At 39.8% G+C, this 24,449-nt stretch overlaps 1 protein-coding gene across 1 annotated transcript; it reads left to right on the top strand.

The window, feature by feature from the left end:
- The first annotated feature begins 2,556 nt into the window (after positions 1–2,556).
- On the top strand, positions 2,557–24,025 carry snx3 (sorting nexin 3). Its single transcript, XM_052025134.1, has 4 exons — positions 2,557–2,758; positions 19,157–19,252; positions 20,679–20,803; positions 22,842–24,025. Exons 1-4 carry the CDS (start codon positions 2,597–2,599, stop codon positions 22,954–22,956), a joined length of 498 nt encoding a protein of 165 aa, XP_051881094.1. The 5' UTR covers positions 2,557–2,596; the 3' UTR covers positions 22,957–24,025.
- The last annotated feature ends 424 nt before the right edge of the window (positions 24,026–24,449 follow it).

Genomic DNA, 24,449 nt, shown 5'->3' with positions numbered 1-24,449 from the left:
GGAAGGTTATGGATTAAAGCCCAATTTAGCACATTAATCAGGACTGATAATGCTATATCAAGCAAGTACACATTAATAACCTTACGATAAAATATTGCACAGGTCTGCAAAATAGCAATTGAATTGACAAGGAATGGACCTGGTTAACATTCCTTATATAAATAAGAAGAAACAGATTAACTAGGCATTTATTTCTTTGAAACCTATAGGACCTCGCTATGCACAAAATAACAATTGCTCTACTCAAGTAATTCATGTCAAGTCCCTTGGGGTACTTTGGAGAGATCTAATGGGAGAGAATAAATACAAATCCTTCCTTGTTACTGTATACACCTGAGAAATATAAGATAAATTAATTGTATTTATGTGGAGTAGTTTTTATATCAATAGATAGTCTAACTACAGACTACTGCAAAGAGAGGGCATTCATTATATAAGCACATAGAAGAAATGCCAAAAATGATGATTATCATTTTCATAGTTAGTGTATTATATTAGTGGTTACATATAATTAGTTGCACATCCTGAATTTATCTAAAGTGTCATGCAAAAGGCTCCTTTTGTGACTTGTATTGTTAAAACACTGCTAACTACACAAAACAGGAAGATCTGTAGAACAAATGATGCTATATTTATCTCAGCCTGATATCAGAAGATGCTCAGCAGATTACTGTTAATTTAGAGAGTTTGAGACAGTACACAATAGAAGATTGGAGAAGTAAAGGAATCTGAAGGTGTGGTCAAAACTTTGAAGTTCATGCATGGAAGAAAGGGAAACTATTGGAACTTGGCAATGGCAGCAGCGGAATGTGAGTCAGACATTGAGTGGATTCGATGTTGAAAGTGAAGTACTGAAGGAATGGAGTTCTGTGAATATGGAATCTGGTGAGAAGTGTAATTATAAAATTTATTCTGTAGAGACAAAGGCATGACTAAGTATTCCTGCCAAAAAAAATGTGAGGATAGCCAAAAGGTAAGAATTGAATTTGTAGCTTAAATTCAGCTCAGGACACCAAGCATATATACCATTGGGTTGACCTTGAGCAAGGAATCAGAAAGGGAAATGAAATCAATGTTTAAGGTGCAGAATTTATTCTGGGCTACACATAGCTTCTGTAGGTTTTCCTCATCCAAGTCCAAATATAAAGCAGGCAGCTAAACTGCACAGCAACATGATAATGAACAGTAAATATTAAAAATTCTACCCATACTGTAAGAAAGGCAATATGTAAATGAAAATTATGAATTGACCAGGGATGTCAATTCCACTTCTTTTGGTGTTTGAGGTGCAGGTTTGGCAAGTGTTGTTGGAGTAGCCTAGACAAGTAACTAAAGAGTATCTTGTAGACAGTATACACTGCAGCCAATGTACACAGGTTTAGTGGGTGGTGGATGACCTTCTTTGTCCTGGATGGAATGAAGGTTCTCGTGTTGTTAGAGTTTCACTTAACCAGGAATTGAACTTTGACTGTGCCTTGCAATCATGGAAGGCTTTGGGGAGTCAGGAGGTAAGTCATTCAGCTTCTGACCTTCTCTTATAACCAAAGGTCCTGTTAAATTACTGGTCAATCCAGGAGAAGGCATTGAATGTCAAGAGAGGATGGTTAGATTCTCACACTTTGGAAATGGTCATTAGCTGGCACTCACATGGCAAGAATTTTATTTAACACGTATCAGCCTATGCCTGAATGTTGTCTCAGTCTTGTTGCATGCAAGCATGTGCTCAACCAGCTACATAAGTACAAAGGAGTGGCAAATGAATTGAACATTGTCCAAACTTCAGCAAACGTTCCCACTTAACTTTATAATAGATCAATGATAGAGCAGCACCATACTGATGAAATTATTGTTATGGGGCTGAGTATTTGACGTTCAACAACCATAACGATCTTCCTTTTTGCTAGGTGTGACTTCGCCATTGATTTCCTTTATGCAGTTTTACCAGTGATTTAATAGTGACACAACATCAGGTGTGACTTCAGCCGAAGTTTTTCCCCCATTGATTTCTTTTAAGCAGTTTTTGCCAGTGATTTAATAGCGACACAACATCCTAATAATATTTTATGATACTTACGACGGTTAAAAAATTGTCAACGGTTAGGAATGTCATTTATTTACAACTAAAGGTGACACAGATTGCAAACCAATTCTATAATAAAGGACATATTTCCACCAATTCATTTTCTTCAAAACTAAGATTAGCATTGTCAACTGATTCCAATGTTTCATTTATAATGCTACTCATTTGACAAAGTTTCCACACAAATTCCATGCATATAAAATAATTTAAAAGCCGCCCTCATTCTTGCTGAGGGAAGTTTATTTGCAACTGGAATGTACGTCAATTGGTTTAAGAGGAGCGGGTGGGAAAGGGACAGTAGGGAGCGATTAACCTTGACTGCGTGGCCCTCTGGAAAATATAGTCCAACTCAACCCAGTCATCGGGCCTGTCGCTTTCCAGCGCCGTGCCTGAACTACATTTCCCAGAATGCCAGGCGGCCCGCTGGCCCCGCCTCGCAGTCATTTGAAAGGCTGCTGACGGCTGGTGAAAGGAAACGTCACCGGAGTCGTCGGTAGGCGAGAGAAAGGGAACAAGATGGCCGAGGCTGTGCCCGACACCAGGCGGTTGTTAGCTAAGCCCCAGAACCTCAATGATGCCTACGGGCCGCCCAGCAACTTCCTGGAGATTGACGTGGGCACCCCGCAGACTATGGGGGTCGGCAGGCAGCGCTACACCACCTACGAGGTCCGGATAAAGGTGAGCAGGGGAGGGGAGTCCTCGCCAGGCCGTCCAGCTGGGCGAGGGTGGAGGGGGGAATGGGTGTCCTCCCTCTCGACCATCAACGCTGTCTCTTCCCTGCTCTTCTGCGGAGGACTCCTGGCTGGTGGGTATTTCTCTCTCCTTTAGGGCAGTTTTGGGTCACGGGTGTGTGTGTGTAGCTGGCGGAGCCTCGGGGGGAGGCTTGGTCCCCTACCCAATTGATCTGTCCCCAGTGCAGGGTCTGGTACTTTAACAAGGTTGCAGGACGAACGCTGCCAGCCAGTATCTCTTTTTGCTTAAACGAAATACTGAGTCGGTGTAAACGAAGAGGTGGACCTTGGTGCCCATGTTGTGCGAAAACTTTTGAAGTGTGAGGAGGGCAGAGGGGCGGTGGCAATACGGGAAGTAAGGACAATTCCTGTTTCCTGTCTGACGACCGGAATGTTGTACTTATGTATTTCTTTGAGACAGGCGCTCAGAGTTTGGGATGCCAGCAATTGCTGAAGTTAGGGAGTGCACCATTAGGTGTGACCATTCAAAATTTATTCCTTGTTCCAACTCTGGCGCGTGCTCAGGATGCGACTTTGCCACTGCAGACCGGGTTGTTGCGTATATATTGCATGCGAGTGCTCTTCGTTTAGGCTCTAGATTATTCTCTTGAATGTTAACGGATGATGTTGAGGAAACCGCATCAGGGCGAGTATCGCATTGGGTTCAGTGCTGTTTTTATTCATCTGTTTTGAAGTTTATTGCAAACAAATATTAAACTACAGGCAGTAAAATCTCAGTTGAGAATCTTTGTTAAAATGGTGACCAACTTTGTAATCATGCTGGTAGTTTTAAACCATAGGTAGCAAGATATTCCATAGTTGCCTTTAATACTTTTGTTTTGTGTATTACCAGAAAAGTGTTATATTACTACTGAAACAGAATGTGAGGGAACTTAAAATATTGGAAGTAATTGGGCAGCATCTGTAGAGAAATGGTTAAATACTGGATTAAAAACAAACTGGAGGAATTTAGCAAGTCAGGTAGCATCTGAGGAGATGGAAAGACCCTCATCAAGACTCTAATTTTGGGTTGGTGACTTTGCATTGGTGCTTATTTGCAACAGCTTTTGGAACAATTATTTTAATTTTTTTTGTATAGATCCTCCTCATCAGTGAAAGGTTGATCTGTTCTTTCAGCTGCTTTAGACCTGAGTGTTTCCTTTTTTTTGTTAATCAGGTAGTTCTTTAACTGAGTTTCCATTCCAATGTCATTTGCTGTAGTGTGATAAGTTGTTCAGAGTTCTCTACAAACATTCAAATTAAAGTGACTAAATTGACTATAGTAGAATCCATGAAGTTGATGCTTTTTTTTAAAGACTTGTAAGATAGGAGCCCTTTACTGATGGCCTCTTTCATTGGGTAACAGCACAAGGGGATCTAGGCCATAAAGCACAGTAGTGGGTTTAAGGTAAAAACACACCATGCACTTGAGTTCATTGTCAGAGGAGATGGAGTTGAAGCAATGATAAACACTTGCTGTGTAGATTTGCAATCTAAAAGAATAGGTAATGAGGATGTTATCAAAACCTATTACCAGGAAAAGTTGAATATTCTGTGCTTCAGAATAAGGTCTTTAAGTATACCACGGGTGGGGGCACTGTTTTCTCTGGAACTGCTTGTTTGGCAGGGGTAGCACAGTAACATTGGAGGTAGTGCAACTGTCACTGAACTCTGAATTAGGTTTGAGCCTGACCTGCAATGGAGTTTGCACACGATTTGTGATTGTGGGTTTCAACTGGCTGCTCTGCTGTTCTACACACCCTAAGGCTACTGTAGATTACTCTTGGGTGGGTGAATGGTAGGAGAATCATTTGGATGTTGATAGATGTGTGTGAGAGGAAGGGTTACAAGGATGTAGTAGGATTGCTTGGAGAGCTAGCATAGGATTGTTGTGCCAAATGGCTGCCTCTATATTGTAAGGAAATGAAAGTTGCCTTGCTCCCTTTTTCTTTCCATATATTCCTCTATTCATTATGGATAACTGAAATCCAAAATTAAACTGTAATCTTTTGGAGGAGTTGTTTCATATACATGAGACATTTGGATTATTGAACACATTTGGCAATACCACAACTTTGTGTATATCTATAAGCCAGATTCTTGAAATGAGTTAAGTTGAATAAAATGAGTCAACAATTGGCAAAGGTGTCGGGAAATTCTTTGCTTTCATTTAGGGATTATATGAGTATTTGCTTAGAGCATTATATATAAAAATGGTATGCTCTTGCCCTTCAGTTACTGGAACAGCATTGAGTAATTGATATTTCCTTAGCTAATTAACCATCGGTGATTCCATAAGGAGGAAATCCATAACTCCATCCAAGGTGCATTATTTTCTTCTACCCTATGAAGCTGAAATGAAGTATTCAGACTTGATTCTGGCCAGAATGTACATAGAAAGTACATGTTGTGCTGAACTAATTAAATTAGTAATCAAATGCCCAACTAAACTAATCCCTCTTTGCCCACGTAATGTCCCCATCTCTCCATTTCCTGCACATTCATGTGCCTATCCGAGAGCCTCTTGAATGCCTCTATTATATTTGCCTCCACCAACTACTGACTACTCTGCATTTTTAAAAAAAAACTTGCCCTACACATTTCCTTTGAACTTGCCCCCTCACTGTAAATGCATGCCCTCTGGAATTAAACACTTAAACCCTGAGGAAAAAGATACCAGCTGTCTACTCTTTCTATACCTTTTAAACCTCTATCAGATCTCCTCTCAGCCTCTGCTGATCCAGAGGCAAGTAGATAAGATTTGGAGGTCTGTTAATAGCTTGGGTGAGGTATAATACATTACTTAAGATGTTTAGTTTGTGTTGGGATGGGGGAAAAAAATACAAATCCAGTTTGAATCTACCAGAATTTGTTCTGCACTACAGCAAATGCTGCTCACTTATTCCAGCTGGATCAATTAAATGTTATCACCTTTACTAAACACTTGGTGGTTATTGTCCATTTTAAGCAAACATTTGTCTCATGGCTGTTTTACATTCTGCAAACTTAATGTAATCTGTTGTATGTTGTGTTCTCAGTGCATTCTAATTTGAATGATTATGATTGAATCAATTTGTTGCATTTGCATCAATTTGAAGCATGGTTTAAAATTGCACATGCTCTAAAATGTTCAATGATTAGTCACATTAATATAAAAATACAGATTCAAATTGAGTATTTGAAGGCCTCCATAATTGTGGACTTGTTCAGGAGAAATGAGCCTTTAATCCTTGTAAGACATCTCTATCAGTCAAGATTCAGTTGTATCTTTGCCTTGCAGTCCTATGGTTATCTAGCCCCAAAATTTAAATGTTTAAGTGGTATTGATGCTTTCAGTACTAAGCTTTATTCAATTTTTGTTAACTCTAAATTTTCACATTTTCTGTTGTTCAGTCACGATCAGATTGAAGTTTTGTGGTACCTTGAGTACAGATTCACTGTGGTGTTTGACAGCAACTTTTAGCTGGACTTCCTCCAGCTTTTTTTGCTCCTGATTCCAACATCTGCAATCTCTTTTGTCTGTCTTTTAAACAATGGTACCATATTAACAGCCTTCAGTCCAATAGTACCATGCCTTCTCCAAAGACTATTGGAAAATGGTCATCAGGGCTTCTACCCCCTTGTGATGGTTGCCCAGATGCTACCTCGTCTGAGTATTGACAGCATTTTGTCTTGTGCCTGTAACCAAGGAAGCAAATGAAGTCTTTTTATTTTGAGGGAGGAGAAGGGGTGGAATTAGATGCTGGAAATACTTGGGTCAGGCCACATCTGTGGGAGAAGAAACCAAGCTAGTTGGCCCAGTTCAGACTGAGGGTCTTTAACCAGAAATGTTGGCTGTTTCACCCCACAGATGCAGCTTAACCCAAGTATTTTCAGCTTTTTCTAGTTTTATGCAAGCAAATGAAGAAATATTGCTACAGCATGAAACCCCAAGTTTAATGGTTTAAAAGGTTTGTTTCATTGATAACTTTTTCTACTTTAAATCAATTTGGAAGATCCTGCTGCAACTGTTAGATACATTATAATTGAGGAATAGCTTCACTTCCCCAGCTATTATGCCAAACTTGCCTCAAGCACCAGTGTCTGCAACAAGCCTTCTGGTGAAAGTTGATTCTTTAAGAAACAAATTAACCTTTCCAGGCATGGGACTCTTTTGGATGCTTGTATTGATGGAGAACTGAAACATTTTTGCACAAAACCATTTGCAAAATGAGTGTTCCGTGGAATGGTGGGCTGGTATCTATACTGAGGCTTATTGTTTTCAGAGCTAGCTTTAATAGCTGTCTACTTCTGCTTTTCAAGATGCTTGGCAAAATTGGCAGTGATTGAGGAAATTAGATTACCAAAATTAATGCTTCAGTACAATTTGTGCTATGAAACAGCCACCCTTGTGTAACTGCATTTGTATTAAAATTACCTGGGCTGACACTAATTGAGTGAATCACATCTCCATTTCATATCTCTGCATTTGGGCAGTGTAGGTACATACTTGTACACATACTTGTATATGTACTTGTTAGTAGCTTAAATTTCCTTGGTTTAGAACTGCTTAAGTGACCTGGGCTCAATACAAACCATGTGCTGCCTATGTGGAGTTTGTATGTTCTCTGTAACCATGTGGGTTTTGTTACAAATTGCATAGATTGCAAGGTAAATGGCTACTGAGTTTCCTCTGATGTAAGTAGGTGAAATGGGGAGGAGAGCCAGGAGTTCAAAGGCCTATCAGAGAATAGGTTACAATGGAATGGGTCTAATTTTAAAAATGCAGAGAACCCCTATAGAATCGTGGGCTAAATGGTCTCCATGTCAAATGAGAATAGCCATTATAAAATACTGTGTAGTGGCAGTAAGTCACAAGTAAGACATTGGAGCAGATCTTGTGGGATCTATCAGACAAGCCTGCAATCAAGCACCTCAAGTGTAGATGAAGTACCTCATTGCCAAGTGGAAAGCATCAGCCCTAGACAGCTTGTGCTATGGTGGTGTCCAATGAGATAATATAATCTTAAACATATTTCCCACCTTTGCTAGGGCTTTCATAATTGATAAAATGCTGGTTCAAAATTGTACAGCACAGAAACAGACCATTTGGCCCAACTTGCTTACCTGAGCTAGTCCATTTGTTTCATCCATATCCCTTTAAATGTTTCCTATCAGTATACCTGTGTAAAGTCTTTTCAATATTGATGCACCCAACTCTGGCAGCTTGTTTCATAAATGCATTCTTCTCTGTGGAGGAGGGGGGAAGGAGTTACCCCTCATATCCCCTGTTATAAATATAACACCCCTGTTTAAGGAGGCAAAAGACAGGAAATTATAGGCTGGTTAGCCTGACCTCAGGTTGGTAAGATTTGAGTCCATTATCAAGGATTAAATTTCAGAGTACTTGGAAGTGCATGACAATACAGGCAAAGTCAGCACAGTTTTGTTAAGGGAAGATCTTGCCTAACAAACCTGGCAATGAGGGTCCAGAGGAGGTTCACAAGAATTATTCCAAGAATGAAAGGTTTAACATGGGAGCATGTGATGTCTCTGAGCCTGTACTCAATGGAGTTCAGAAGGATATTTTGGGGGGTGGGGGGGGGGGGTGGGGGGGGGGGGTGGAAGAGGAAGTGAAGAGAGGAATCTCTTTGAAACCTACTAAATATTGAAAGGCCTGGATAGTGTGGACATGGAGAGGATGCTTTCACTAGTAGGAGAGTCAGAATCAGAGGGCACAGCCTCAGAATAAAGGAATGTCCCTTTAGAACTGAAGAGGAATTACTTCAGATGGAGGGTTGTGAATCTGTGGAATTTGTTTCCACAAGGCTATGGAGCCCAAGTCATTGGATGTATTTAAGGCAGATTGATACAGTGGCATGCAAAAGTTCAGGCACCTCTGGTCAAAATTTGTTACTGTGAATAGTTAAGTGAGTAGAAGATGAACTGATCTCCAAAAGTCAAATTTAAAGATGAAACATTCTTCTCAACATTTTAAGCAAGATTAGTATATTATTTTTGTGTTGTACAATTTTAGAGTGAAAAAAGGAAAGGAGCACCATGCAAAAGTTTGGGCACCCCAAGAGATTTGAGCTCTCATAACTTTTACCAAGGTCTCAGACCTTCATTAGCTTGTTAGGGCTATGGCTTGTTCAGTCATTGTTAGGAAAGGCCAGGTGATGCAAATTTCAAAGCTTTATAAATATGCTGACTCCTCAAACCTTGTCCCAACAATCAGCAGCCATGGGCTCCTCTAAGCAGCTGCCTAGCACTCTGAAAATTAAAATAAATGATGCCCACAAAGCAGGAGAAGGCTATAAGAAGATAACAAAGCATTTTCATATAGCTGTTTCCTCAGTTGGTAATGTAATTAAGAAATGGCAGTTAACAAGAACAGTGGAGGTCAAGTTGAGGTCTGGAAGAACAAGAACTTTGAGAGAACTGCTTGTAGGATTGCTAGAAAGGTAAATCAGGACCCCTGTTTGACTGCAAAAGACCGTCAGGAAAATTTAGTAGACTCTGGGGTGGTAGTGCACTGTTCCACTGTGCAGTGACACCTGCACAAATGTGACCTTCATGGAAGAGTAATCAGAAGAAAACCTTTCCTGCATCCTCACCACAAAATTCAGTGTCAGAAGTTTGCAAAGGAACATCTAAACAAGCCTGATGCATTTTGGAAACAAGTCCTGTGGACTGATGAAGTTAAAATAGAACTTTTTGGCCGCAATGAGCAAAGGTATGTTTGGAGAAAAAATAGTGCAGAATTTCATGAAAAGAATACCTCTCCAACTGTTAAGCAAGGGGTGGATCATCATGCTTTGGGCTTGTGTTGCAGCCAGTGGCACAGGGAACATTTCACTGGTAGAGGGAAGAATGAATTCAATCAAATAACAGCAAATTCTGGAAGCAAACATCACACTTTTTTAAAAAAAAAAGTTGAAGATGAAGAGATGGCATCTACAACAGGATAACAATCCAAAACACCTCAAAATCCACAATGGACTACCTCAAGAGGTGCAAGCTGAAGGTTTTGCCATGGCCCTCAGTCCCCTGACCTAATATCATTGAAAATCTGTGGATAGACCTCAAAAGAGTAGTGCATGCAAGATGGCCCAAGAATCTCCAGAACTAGAAGGTTTTTGCAAGGAAGAATGGGTGAAAATCTCCCAAATAAGAACTGAAAGACTCTTGGCTGGCTACAGAAAGCATTTACAAGCTGTGATACTTGCCAAAGTGGGTGTTACTAAGTACTGACCATGCAGGGTGCCCCAAACTTGTTTGAGGCCCTTTTCCTTTTGTTATTTTGAAACTGTAAAAGATGGAAATAAAGAAGTAATCTTGCTTAAAATATTAAAGAAATGTGTCATCTTTAACTTTTTGCCTTTTGGAAATCAGGTTATGTTTTATTCACTTAGCTATTCACAGTAACAGAAATTTTGACTGGGGTGCCCAAACTTTTGCATGCCACTGTAGGTTCTTGATTGATAAGGGGTTATGGGGAGAAGGTGGGAGAATGGGGTTGAGAAAAATTGGCCATGATTAAATGGTGGAGCAGACTCAATAGGCTGAATGGCCTAATTCTGCTCCTATGCCTATCTTTCCCCTCTTTAAACATATGCCCTCTAGTTTTGAACTCCCCTACCCTGGGGAAAGTGTGACCATTCACCTTGTCTATACTCATGATTTTGTACTCCTCTGCTTCCTATGCTCCAGGGAAAACTCTGGCCTATCCAGTCCCAGTAACATCTATGTGAATCTCTTCTGCACCCTTTACAGCTTAATGACATCCTTTCTATAGCTAGGTGAGCAAAATAAGCAGCAGTCATTTAAAACTAAGGTGTAGGAATTTCATAGAAGAATAATCTCTTGGATGCTCTGAGACAGTTGTTGAGGCCAGATCATTGGAGGTATTTGAAGAGGTAAGTAATATTTGGAAGATCTGGGTGTGAGGAAATCTTGGTCTTGTCTACATCTGCTTAATAGTCAGACTGACGTGACCATGCTGGCATAGTGGCTGTGAAGCCAAAATTAAGAGAATCACTTGGTTGAACAGGAGAACTTGAGATAGGGTAATAGGAGTGAATATTAACACATTAAATGAAGCACCAAATCAAGTTTTCCTGGTTCAGACAAGTGGAAAATATAATGCATTTTCTAAATTTCCTGAATAATGGGTTTGTTATTGCATTAAACTCCCAAATAACACTTTAATACATGCTGCAAGTATTGAACATATTTCCAGTTTGATTTCTCATTCTGAAGTATGCCTGGTGCTGTTCTTCCCATGCCCTTGGCAGGTGGTAATCAGCAGAAGGTTTCTTTTGTCCAGGTTTAACCTGATGTCATGGGATCCTGAATCGATGCTGAAGACTCGGGGCAGTTCTCTCAACTGTATGTCTCTGCTTCAGCTGGGTCTGTCCCGTTAGTGGGACAGGACATCTCCAAGGATGGAGATGGTGGCATCTGGGATGTTGACTGTAAGGTATGATTCCATGAATATGACTTGGGCTGTAGCTCAGTTAGTCTGAGACAATTCTCCCTATTTTGGCACAAGCCCCCAGATGTTGATAAGGAGGACCTTACAGGGTCAACAGGGCAGTTTTTGCCATTGTTGTCTCTGGTGCCTAGGTCCATCCATTCAGTTTTTTCCTTGTGCCTTTCCAGTGGTTTATTACAACTGAATGACTTCTTGGGCTATTTCAGAGGACAGTTAAGAGTGGACCACATTGCTTTAGGTCTAGTTGTGTGTAGGCCAAACCAGGTAAGGATGGCAGATTTCCTCCACTACAGGACATTAGGGACTGGCTTGTTTCCTGTCGCATCCTTGCACCCTTGGAACAAGTGCTTCACTTTTTTTGCGGTTTTCAGGCACCTCTCATCTGTGGAAACTTGATATAGTTTTCAGCAATGTCTGCTTCCACTTTCAGCTGCTTGTGATGTATCCCATCCAGGCATGGGGACTTGATTTTAAACAATGATGGGTTTTCTATCAATTAAAAAGCAAATTTGCAGATGCTGGAAACAGTAAGTCAGGTACCATCTGTGAAGATATAATATTTCATGACCTTAAACTGTTGTAGAGGGGGAGGATTGGAAAGACCCTATATGGTAAAGTAGGGAAGGTATTTTTTAATTTAGGACTCCAGTTGGAACTCGAATCACTCAAGCTGTCCTGTTCTGCAGTTCCACTACAGGTTGCCATTTGGTGCTTTCTGTAGGCTTAGATAGCAAGCTTCAATACTGCAGATTCTTTTCCCCTTCAGCTTTGGTTTCTCTTCTTTCCCCCCCCCCCCCCCCCCCCACCAACATCTTCAATAGTCTTGACCCCTACCATGCCTTCATTTGTGTAACATGACACTTTTAACCACCTTTCCTCTATTTTTCTGCCCCACAGAGCTTGCAGTACTCTGCTTATTAAGGTGTTTCTCCAACGTCATCAAACCTGCTGATAAGAGCAATATTGTTTGGCAAACTGTTTTTTTACTCAAATGTTGAACACCAGTTCTGACATGACCATCTGGACTATGATCCCACTACTGAACATCAGACCATTGACTCCCAGATGGTCACTGACCTCTTCTACTGATCTTTCCACAGCCTCCAGTCTCATTGTTTCCCAACTACAGACTGCTCACCTGTTTCCTCTGAACAAGTTCTGTCACTTTCTTTTCTGATGCATTGTGTTGGTGCTGCTTCCTGCTCCATAAGAGCTCAAATTTCATCACTTGCTACCAAACTCAAACCTTTGACTTAATTAGGTTAGCAATATCCATTATAAGTCCACATTCCCACAGCAATCTTGCATTGTTTCTGGTAAAGACTATTTGCTTCCCCAACACTGGGGTTGTTTGGGCAACCAGACTTGCTCTTACAATGGTTTTTGCTGAACAATAGTCAATGGGGATCTCAACTTTGAACCATTTCCTAAGCTTCTGCTATCTCCTTCCTGTCACTGCCACCCCCCCCCCCCCCCCCCCCCCCAAAAGCACTGTCATGCAACAGCAAGCAATACAATCTCTTTTACTACTACACTTTTCTCCTTGGGTAGGTATGGCCCTCCCAGATGATGCAGCAATTCACTGAATTGCTTCAGTGCTCCCAATGTGGTTTTATGTACATTGGAGAACCAAATAAGGTTGGTTGATTGAACAGAAGTATGGTCCAAAACCAGTCAGCAGTTGTGCACAAGTTAGACCAAAAACATTAACTCGAGATGGTAGACTGCAGGTGCTAGAATCTGGAGCAACACAAAGCTGGAGGAACTCTGCCTGACCCACTGAGTTCCCACAGCTTTTTGTGGTGGTCCAGATATGTAAACTGCTCTTCTCCGTGGATGCTGCCTGGCCTGCAAGGATCTGTGATGGCTGCTTTGCTGATATAAGACCACAAAATGGGTGATGAAAGTTATTCCACAAATGCCCTGCTGAATCTCTTCTTGAAGCAACATTTCAAAGGTTCTTGATGTTAAAGGAGGATTTTGATGCAAAGCTGCACTTACAAACTGTCTAATTGCATTTGCCTGAGTCACTTGCATTTTTAGGTAATAAATTAACAACATTTGATACACTAAATTTATCCACTCCCCTCAAATGGCTGGAGAAAGATGCAATTTATTTTATCCTTAAAGGTGTATAGATAACATGCTTTTTACTTGTAAAACTGAATCTCCATCAGAACTACTCAGTCAAGTAATTGATCTTGGTGTTTTCTGGAGATGATCAAAGACCAGTCTTTTGTCTTGATTGGTTTTACATTGGATCTGGGAGGGTGGTTCCAAAATTCTATCAACTGTAGTCTACAAAGACTGTATTCAGCACTAATCCCGCCTCACTAGTTTTGATTGTATTGCAAATCAAGGAATGAGCATCCTGAACTTTACCCTAAACTTCCTGTATAAGGCATTTTTGTTTCTCCCAGAAAGTCAATATTTTACAGCCAGTTGAAGGACTTCAGAAGCATACTTGCTGTTTCATTGTAGGAAATAAACAACCTTCTGGACAAGGTTCTTGCAGCGATGATTTATTATTGACTAAGGTATTCAGGTAACACTTTGTTAGAATAGTGCTGAATGTGAACAAGACTATGTAAGTCCTGCCACTGGCTGTCTGAGCCCCCAGCCTCCCTAAACGCACCAGCGCCTCTATTTCCTCAGGAGGCTACAGTAATTCAGCATGTCCCCTCTGGGGGTTCATATCCACAGATCACTGAAAGTTGTGCCTCGGGTGGATAGGGTAGTTAAAGTTTATGGGATGTTAGCTTTCATAAGTCGTAGGATCAAGTTTAAGAGCCGCGAAGTAATGATGCAGCTTTACAAAACTCCGGCTAGACCACACTTGGAGTACTGTGTCCAGTTTTGGTTGCCTCATTATAGGAAGGATGTGGAGGCATTGGAAAGGGTGCAGAGGAGATCTACCAGGATGCTGCCTGGATTAGTGAGTATGGATTATGAGGAGAGACTAAAGGAGCTGGGGCTTTACTCATTGGTGAGAAGGAGGATGAGGAGAGACATGCGAGAGGTATACAAGATATTGAGAGGAATAGATAGTGGACAGCCAGTGCCTCTTTCCCAGGACACCAATGCTCAATACAAGAGGAATTTAAGGTATTGGGTGGGAAGTTCAAGGGGGATGTCAGAGGGAGGTTTTTCAACCAGAGTGGTTGGCGCTTGGAATGCGCTGCCTGGGGTGGTGGTGGAGGCTGATACATTGGTCAAGTTCAAGAGATCGTTAGATAAGCATATGGAGGAATTTAAAATAGAGGGATATGTGGGAGGAAGGGGTTAGATAGTATTAGGTGTGGTTTGAAGGGCGGCACAACATGGTGGGCTGAAGGGCCTGTATTGTTCTATCATTCTAAGTGCAGAATGATCTGTTCTTGTCCAGCAACCCACACTATAGGAAGGATGTCAAGGCTTTGGAGAAGGTGAAGTTTACCAGGATTGGAGTATATTAGCTAAAAGGACAAACTAGGATTGTTTTTTCTCTGTAGTGTTGGACTCTGAGGTGTGACCTAATAGTGTATAAAACTGAGGCATAAATAGGGTAGATGGTTAGCTTTTTCCCCTCGGGTGGAAATGTCAAACACTAGAGGGCATAGGTTTAAGATGGGAGGGGAAGCTCAAAGGAGCTGTGTGAGTTGTTTTACAGTGGTGAGTGCCTGGAATTGGCTGCTGGGGAGGTAGTAGAAGCAGATACCATTTAAGAGGCATGTAGATACATGAGCAGGCAGGGAATAAAGGATATGGACCATGCTCAGGCAGATTAGCATTGTTGTTGGTGCAGACATGGTGGATTGATGGGCCTGTTCCTCCTCCTGTTCTGTGGTGTAGTCCTTCAGTGCTATATCCCCAGTTTGCCCTAGGTGATTGTGCTTAAATAGATTTGAGCCTGCAGCATTGATTTCTCCTTGCAAGTGAGATGTAGCTGTTGCAATAACAATGGTTGTGTATATAGTAAATTAACTTTTAAACAATGTACTGTAGACATCAGGCATTACATTTCTCTCAATTCATAATGTCTCCATGATATTTTCCTGATAATTTACATATGCTACCTGACATTTTTTTCATAGTTACTTAGCTTTTCAATTGTAGAGGCTATTAATTGAATATCTAGATGCTCAAAGCAATTTCAATAACAATACAGCTACTCCAGTTCTCCTAAATTCCTATCTTTTGAACAAGATTTGCTGTGTAGAGCTTAAACTAACCGGAGGTACATTGAGGTTATACAGAAATGGTAATTACCAAACTGGTTATGAACACATCAGTTTTGTCATACAATGGATCAAACTAGAGATATTATTGTTATATGTTGTATTTACAAATCTGTTTTCAAAAATGGTTATGCTTGTAGATTAGAACCATGAAATTGAGCAGAAGAGAAGCTATAGCATTCCTATAATAGACTGGTATCTTCATCCACTTTTCCTCTTGATCGATGAATAAAGAATGGGGTGTCAGAAGTTCAAAAAGGAAATTTTGAAGGCAAATTAATGTGGATTACTCTCTCCACTCAAACATTGTACCTGTAACCATGATCTGTTTCAAGGATTAACTTTTTATAGACTTCCGTGCCCACAGGTAAGTGCTCAGGGTAGGTGCTTTTGGCTTGGTTGTTCTTTATACCAAGTAAAATAGAAGCTAATCTCTTTGTAATTTGAGAGAAGGTATTTAAAATGCAGAGTTCTATTTTAATGTAATCAGTGTTGTAAAGGTTTTGTTCAGTGTATTCAAGATTCACAAAGACCCAATGGTGTTTCAAGGAGAAGTAAGGAAAATTCAGGTAAAAAAGCTAGTTGGTGAAATTGGATAACTCTAATCCAAAGTATAATTAGTGCAAATTAACATCTTGCTGTGGAAAATGGGAGAATTGCATTTCTTTGAAGAAAGCAGCTGACCAGAAAAATCCAGGAACATGGTAAGAACCTTCTGGCCAGTTCTGACACTTTCAAATGTCAGTAAAGTTAATCTATATTATCTTCTCATTGCAGTTTTGATATCTGAAGCTAGAATACAACATAGTTGGGTTTAGGAGAAAATAATGCTGAGCAGCATTGAAGACTTGAGGTCAAATTCTCTGTTGCTTATGGGAAACAGTACTGAACTTTCACTAATTTTAATTGAATGGACTGGGTTTGTCTCAGTCAAAGCCAGCAAAGATAAAAGGCTGTAGCTTGAGAGCTGAATTTCATGTTTGGGTAGGTTAGGAATCAGTTGCTGCTAATTTGTATCACTTGTTTGGGATATGACCTTTGTTTGTATAAGTACTGTGCACATCTTGTGCTGCCATTCTAAGATGACCATTGGTTTGAAGTCAAAGGGAGTCTTAAATCTAATGTCTGTACATTAGTTAGACTTCAGCTTGCATTACCATACTTGGAAAAATAAAAAATTTTCCTTTATCTTGGACACAAACCTCTATTACAAAATGGTTTACTTGGTCTTGTTGCAACAGAATGCTGCTGTTAGCACAAAGCAGTATGTTGAATGTTATGCATTCTGGGTTTTCCCAAAAAGGTTGATTTATAGAAATGCAAATACATTATTAAAGGACTTCTCTTCCATAAAATGGCCTTTGGAGATGGTAGGTTACATTATTGCATGTAGTTTTACAAGTCTACAGGCAATAGTTTAATTGCAGAAATTGCAATGCTCATTGGATTGAGGACACCCTTTCCAAAAGTTGGCTGTGTTTGATTTTAGGTTGGAGTATTTGCACTAATGTGCGATTTAATCCTTAAAATAGCAATAAATGAATGAGAGCAAATACCATGTTGGCTTCTAGGAGGTTTGATATAGGAAAACCTGAGTCGGGAAGAGGATATGGCAATCCATCTCTTCCCCCCCCCCCCCCCCCCCCGGCCAAATTGTTAATATCAATCATGAATAGCTGTGGCCTAAGCATGGATTCCTGAAGTTCCACTGCTCTAACCTTTTCAAGCAAACCTGGGACCTTGCCAAAAGCCTTTGGGGAAGTCTAAAGGCACCACACCCACTGGTTTTCCCCCTTGTCTGCTGAAGTCCAAGTTCCAGTAACAAATCTGCTAGAGGAACTTGGCAGATCAAGCAGCATCTGGGGAGGGAAGAGAATTGTCAATATTTCTGGTTGAAACCCTGCATCAGGCTGAGTGGAAAGGGGAGAAGGCCAGTATAAGGAGAGGGGGAGTGGTGAGATGGGGGCCAAGTTTTTTTTTATACAAGTTCCCTATTTTCTCTCTCCCTCCCTCCCTTTGCCAAGTAGTGATCACATTTGCATGGGTACAATTCTGCAAGCTACAGTATTTTGGGAGATGACTGTAGCAGCTGCTTTTCTAAATGTAGATCATCAATTGGGTCTTTAGGACTTACCAGCTTGTTAACTATTAGTTAAAGATGCAGTGGCATTGGTTCCTTCAGCTACTCAGTCTCTCAACACTTGATATTCTAATATATCCAGCAAGCTTTGTCTTCCATGAAGATGAACATTATGGAAGTGACAAGGGAATTTATTCCTCATGACACTTCTTGAATTGACTGAGAGGCCCATATTTACTCTTGCTGTTTTTTTTACATGCCTATAAGCTCTTGCAGTCCACTTGATTGATTGTCTCTACTCTACACTCATTCTATTTGCCTGCATCTTGCCTGGCTGAGGAAGGCACTGGTTAGCATGATGAGTTGGTCTGAAGGGCCTGTTTCCATGCTGTGTGACTGACTATTGTGCTTGATGGGCAGCATGGCATTGAGGCAAATGGCAGATTGGGGGTGTGTAAAATATCATGGACTTCAGAAAGCCTTTGAGGAAATGTTATAAAAGCTTGCTGAGGAATTGAGAGAATTGTAAACCAAGGTTCTAAAATTTGAGTGAACATAGATTTAATTGGAAATTTTGGGTTAAGTAATCTGGATTTGCTCCCTTCCTCCCTTACCACTTCCTCACTGCACCCACCCCACCCCAAGAAAAACTTCATTGCTTACTCTGCCTTCAACAGCTGTTATACAAACTCAAATGAGCTGGCTATTTGGACAAATTGTCCTGTTTTGGAAAGAGTTTGAATGTGCAGGTTGTTCTGTTACCTTTAAAGGCATCAACTTTTTGGACTGTTTGAAATTGCTCAGTGAAGAAATTCAGTTCTTAACAAATTGATGTCATCTATCTTAAGGCCATCCTTTGGCTTTGAGGTGAGTTTGCTTCCACTCCACTTCAGTGGGTTCTGAGATCAGTGTGGGATCCACATTCTGGTATAGATTTGAATAGGGTTTGCTTGTTGCAGTAGGTAGATAATACTTTTGGGGGGGGGGGGGTGGGCAGGAGGAGGAATGTGCTTTCCTCCACTTGCACTTGATGTCTGTTTCCACTGCATGTACTTGAGGCTCTTGGTACCAGCCTGAATTCTGCTGCTCCACTTTGATCACTTTTGGGTCAAGTATTTTCAGGAGGCACTAGGACCATTTTGAGAAAATCTTTTGTCTGGTAATCTCAGAATAATCCTGTGGGTAGCTACCTCCTAACCATCTTAAAGGAAAGAGGCAGGAGAAATTTCTTGATGCTAGAGACTTTTTTGGCCTTACTGCTGCCTTTTCATTTCTTATTATTTGTCAATCTCTAAGGATTTTCTAAATGTCCTCTTAATCTTGCTATACTGTTATCAGGAAAATGGTTTGTAACCTAATGTGTAAAAGCAACCAGCTTCCCCATGAATCATGATTTGTTGGGTCCTAAAGTCTTCAGGCTTTCTTGTTTTTGCTTGTAATCTTAAACTCATTTTCAAAACTATTAATAATGTCTTGCCTAAGGAGATGATAAATTCACTTGCAACAGTCAATTTAAACTTCCTTAGTAAGGTATTTTCATTGCTCTGAGTAACTTGAATCATTATTTTTCAGACTAATCTACCAATATTCAAGTTGAAGGAATCTTCTGTGAGAAGAAGATACAGTGATTTTGAATGGCTGAGAAATGAACTGGAAAGGGAAAGCAAGGTAAAGCGCAGTTTTTATTTCCAAGTTTCTGCTTTTAGAGAAAATAGCTTGCCCTTTTTGTAGGGGAGAAGAGCTATGCACAAACATCTTAAATAGAATTAGTGCAGAGTAAAATTTACCTCATGAAATTTCATAACTTTTTGCAACAGCATTTTGTACCTTTCCATTATCTTAATATAAAACTGTTCAGAGGATCAAATTTGAATTGGTTATCTGACACTTACTGAATATTTAAATTGATTTTTGAATCCCTTTTTTAAGAAATAAATTGCTACTTAGTCAATGAGTCTCAGACAAAACTAAAATCATTGGATCTAAGAGTGCAGCAAATGGATCTTGTATAAATGCAGAACCACAAGTTGAAATGGGTGCATTTTCAAGATCATAGCTAAGGAAGGAAGTGTTCTTGGGTATGTGGTTTAAGCTGTAGAATGAATTGGCTGCATCAGAACATGCATTTTTATTGTAATCTAGGAAGCATTTAGGTAAGCAGGTTTTCAACAGATGGTTGGGATGAGTAGGCATGGAAAAGGTTCTGAGACATTAAAGAGCACCAAAACTTATAGTCACAACAAACTGACTCCTTGCTGTGGCACTTCAAGATATAAACTTGAGCAATTTACCCACTTATTGTGGATGGACTTGATTATAGAAGTAGCAGTGCAAAACTAAGTTCATTTAACTTCACTTAGTTTGTTGCATTTGCCTCTTCTTGATTTGTGTAACAAAATAACCTTTGACCTAACCCTTCTACATTACCATTACCGAAAACAGATCACTACATCTCCTCCATTATCTCCAATGGCCTTCCAAATGTGATTATATTGTTTATTAATACATGTTAAACTTTTAAACATTGAAATAATCAAAAGGAAATTGACTAGTTCCATTGATCACTGCTTGTAACTTAGTTTTGAAATTTACAGCTGTGAACAAAGGCTTCTCTCTGTGAGCAGTGCATAGCAGGGAGTCACTTGACACAAGTGCTGTATTTATACAGACAATGATTTTGTTTCTTGATGCGTGCATTGTTCAGAAATTGTCTGACCTTGAGTAGGCAAATCCACAGATGGCAAATCAGTGGCCAATAAGGACTGAGTATGTACTTCAAGTTGCGGCACTGAAGGGTTTTAAGGAAATGACTGACAAATGGTTAAAAAGTTATGATCTTATTAGTTGGCATATCTATCCTTTTACTACTTTGTCATAGTTTCCATGAATTGAAACTCTAATTTGTATGATTTTAAGTATTACCATGACTTCAACTGCCTTTGTTGGAATGCAAGTAAGCAACTTTCAGTGATTTACCATTTATCATATAGCTTCAAAATGTACTGTTTTCTTTCAGAAGACTGATGCTAAGTATGTTGTATGACAAGACTTATTTGCTATTTTCACTGAACTTTGTATGCCTCTTATTTCTTAGGTTGTGGTGCCACCATTGCCTGGTAAAGCACTATTTCGTCAGCTGCCTTTTAGAGGGGATGATGGCATCTTTGATGACAATTTTATAGAAGAAAGAAGACAAGGACTTGAACAATTTATTAACAAGTAAAGCTTTTTATACACAGTAGTGAATGCTAAAGGAATTGTTCGGTCAATAAAATGGAAAAGTCAAAGTTTTGCAAGCTAGTGGAATATAGCATTGACATGCAGTGTTTTAATTGAGCAGAATAACTTTTTAATGATTACTTACACTGATTCCATTGAGGCTGAGGGCAGAGATGGTTTAGCCACTTTTAATTCTCTATTAAATTGTTTCTCTTGCAACACAACCAGTCCTGTGCTTCATTTCTCTCATCTTTTCACCCCCCCCCCCCCCCCCCCCCCCCCACCACCACAAAATATTTTTGGCCCAAGGTGGTCTACATTTGAAGTGGAAAATTTTAAGCCAACAATTATATGGCTGAAATTTCTACTGTTGCATGTAGATGTGGCAGAGCTTTTAATTTACTGAATAAAACTAGACAAATTATACCCAAAGAGCACTAATGGATGAGCTTGTATCAATTAAATGTAATTGATTTCAAATTTAGTAAATTTAAGACACAACTGGGCTCCTCATTAGCATGTTGCATGTCTTTCTTACAGGCAAAATGTTAACTTTGACCTCAATTTTTACTAGTTTTCTAAGAACTAGCACTTTTTTGCCTTGATGGATAGTTGTTTGGTACGACTTGAACAAGACCACTTGCATGGTAGCTAGTATCTGAATAATAGTAGGGTGGGATTGGTTGATAACAAAGTATTCTATTGTCTCCTAACCTTGCATGGTTAGCCTCTAGTTCTTTAACCATAACATTCTATTGAATCTAAATTCATGATTTGTCTGTTTTGATTTGACAAGTTAATTAGTGGCCTGAGTATCTTGAAGATGGTGTACTCTTTAATTAGTTTCAAAAATCTTAAGGTATTTTAAGGAGAAGTGGCTTCAGTCTGCCTTAATAGGTTTTGTTGAAACTTTAGCAAGAACATTATATGAAATGTGCTGTATACAATAAAATAAGTTCATGTTATCTCTACAATTGTGCTTGCTTTTGACCTTTGCTGTAGCTTTCATTCTAAAATCTTCCATGTTTGCTACATTTGAACTGAACAAATCTCATTAGCTGATCCTTGAACCATTAGCTAATGGGAATAGCTTCCCTATATCTGCATTGTTTGAAATCTGATTTTGTTCACATGAATCTAATTTCCACTTGCCTCTAGGATCAACCCTAATCTGAGCTGAAAGCCTTCAATCCTACCATACCATGCAGGGATACTCAAAACCTTGATCAGCTGTGACCTTGTTGAAAAATGGGAGCAGGCTTGAATGGCCTTCTATTTAGCTTGCTGAACATCTAAAAATACATCCCCTTAAACCTGTCATCTAAATTATCTGGTAAATTGTTCTAATTGACCATCAAATCTATACAGGCTCATCATAACTCCTATTTAATTTGTCCTATTGTTGTAGGGTAGCTTTAGAATTTGACATAGTTTGGTATATCCATTGGCCATTTTGAACAAGATATTAAATTTGCCATTCTCCAGTCTTCTGGTATCTTGAGGATTATAGCAAGCCCTTTGGCAATCTCCTCTCCATCCTGAAGTCTGCATTCCATCCACCAAGTGACTTTTTTTTGTAAAATAGCCAACTTTTCTAGTCAGTTTCCACCACATTAATTTTATCCATCACTTCTCTATTGAGATCTTAGAAGCTTCCTCTCTGGGGAACCCAGTGCAATCTAACTAGCAAATTCTAGGTTTGATTAGGGGAGACAAGACTGCAGATGCTGGAATCTGGAGGAACAGACAATCTGCTGAAGGAACTTGGTGGGCTGAGCATGATCTTCGGGGGGGTGGGGAAGAAATGTTGACATTTTGGGTTGGTCCTGGTGCAGGACTTTGACCTGAAACAACATTGACAATTCTTCCTCCCTCCACCCCTCCCAAACAGATACTGCACAACATGCTGAGTTCCTACAGCAGGTTGTTTATTGCTCTGGATTTGACTTAGCTTTGTTAACACAACCTTTTGAACAAATGTTAGTTTAATTTATTCACTGAAAAATGCAATATATCATGAATGTATTTTACTTTTCAGAGTTGCTGGGCATCCCTTGGCACAGAATGAGCGCTGCCTTCATATGTTCCTGCAAGAGGAAATCATAGACAAAAACTACACACCAGCAAAAGTGAAACATGCACAAACAGTGTGAAAGGACTAAGACACTGATCTGTGAAAGAAATCCTTCCATACCAATTGAAATTGCTGGTTTTTGTTGATCCTCAGTACATCTTTCTGCTTACTGATGTTTCTGAAAACAGAACTTCATCTCAGGTGCAGGTTATGAGCAAGAAAGATCTGCATTCGGGATTAGAGCTGGCTACTATAATTTGGCTTAATATAACACTTTATTGCTTTATTCATACTGAAGCCTTAAATTGAGTAAAGTATGCTGATGTAATTGTTTGTGCCCAGATGATGCATTTGGCAGAATTGTCAGATGAACCTGTGGTATGAGTGCAGCATTTCTAACAACTTTATCTGATGCTTCATCAGTTGTGAAAGAATATTTTTATAATGCATGTGCTTTGTAATTTAAAAATCCTAGCTGAAGTCTGTCCATATTAGGCAAGTTTTGTTCTGAGTGCATGGTAAATGGATGGAGAGACCAAGTCTTCCCAGAGGCCACCAATAGCCAAAATGAACTTCTGAGATTCAATAATGTCCCTTCAAACCATTGCCAAGTTCAATTATTACCATGTAGCTCCCTTTTTCCCTCAGCTAGTAACCTTGATCAATACACTGCATTTGTATTCTCCTTGGATCTTTAAGTAACAGAAGTAGAGCCTCTTTCAGATGCTTCCTTTTCAAGTTTTTGTACTAACTCTTGTAGCCATGTCTCTGCTTTTGAATTTATCAGACACTAAGACTAAGCCTCCTGCAAAGTTGAAATGTTTTCAAATAAACTTAATACAAATGCTGAATCATATTTAACTTGTGCACATGTTACTATGCTTTGTAATCTTTAATACTATTCTCTGGTTTGTTACACAATTTGGATGAGCTTTGCTGCTTCTCCAAACATTTGGATGTGCATCAGTGTTTAATGGAAGAGCAGCAGAGTTAGTTCCAGCCAGTATTTTCTGGTGCAATTGATTTACCAGTCACCAGTTAAGTGAAATCTTGCTGTATTCTGGGTTGGCTGTGTTTTGTCTTGATTTAACTGCACTTGAGGATAACTTGAGACTGTAAAGGCACATTAAACATGTATTGATAACTGATTAATGGCTTCAGTATTTGTACAACACTTCTATTTGGAGACTTGGCTAGTTAACTTTTCATTAGTCTTGAGGAACAGAACATTATTTTGGACTGGACTCCAAAAACAAATGGCAGTTACCTCCTGGGCTTCAGTGCTGTACAATGTGAGAAGCTGTAACTTAATGCCTTGTACTCTAACTATGAGAATTTGTGTAGTCTCCAGACACTGAGAACTTGATGGCTTGTGTCCACTCTGGTTTTGAGTTCTGAGGTGAATGATGCCAGTGTAGAAACCACACTGCCACAAATAAACATTGTCTGGTTCTGGAGGTGGTAGGTGGTTTGAGATGGTGCCAAATGCCTGTTCCTGGTGCATGAACTGTTCTCATTCTGTCCTCTGTTCCTTCTCTATATTGATTCCTAAGCATTTGTAATTTTAAGGAT

The sequence above is a fragment of the Pristis pectinata genome, chromosome 10, assembly GCF_009764475.1.
Source record: "Pristis pectinata isolate sPriPec2 chromosome 10, sPriPec2.1.pri, whole genome shotgun sequence".
Lineage (NCBI taxonomy): Eukaryota > Metazoa > Chordata > Chondrichthyes > Rhinopristiformes > Pristidae > Pristis > Pristis pectinata.
The sequence above is the reverse complement of the archived record's forward strand: the minus strand, read 5'-3'. Positions and strand labels throughout refer to the sequence as shown.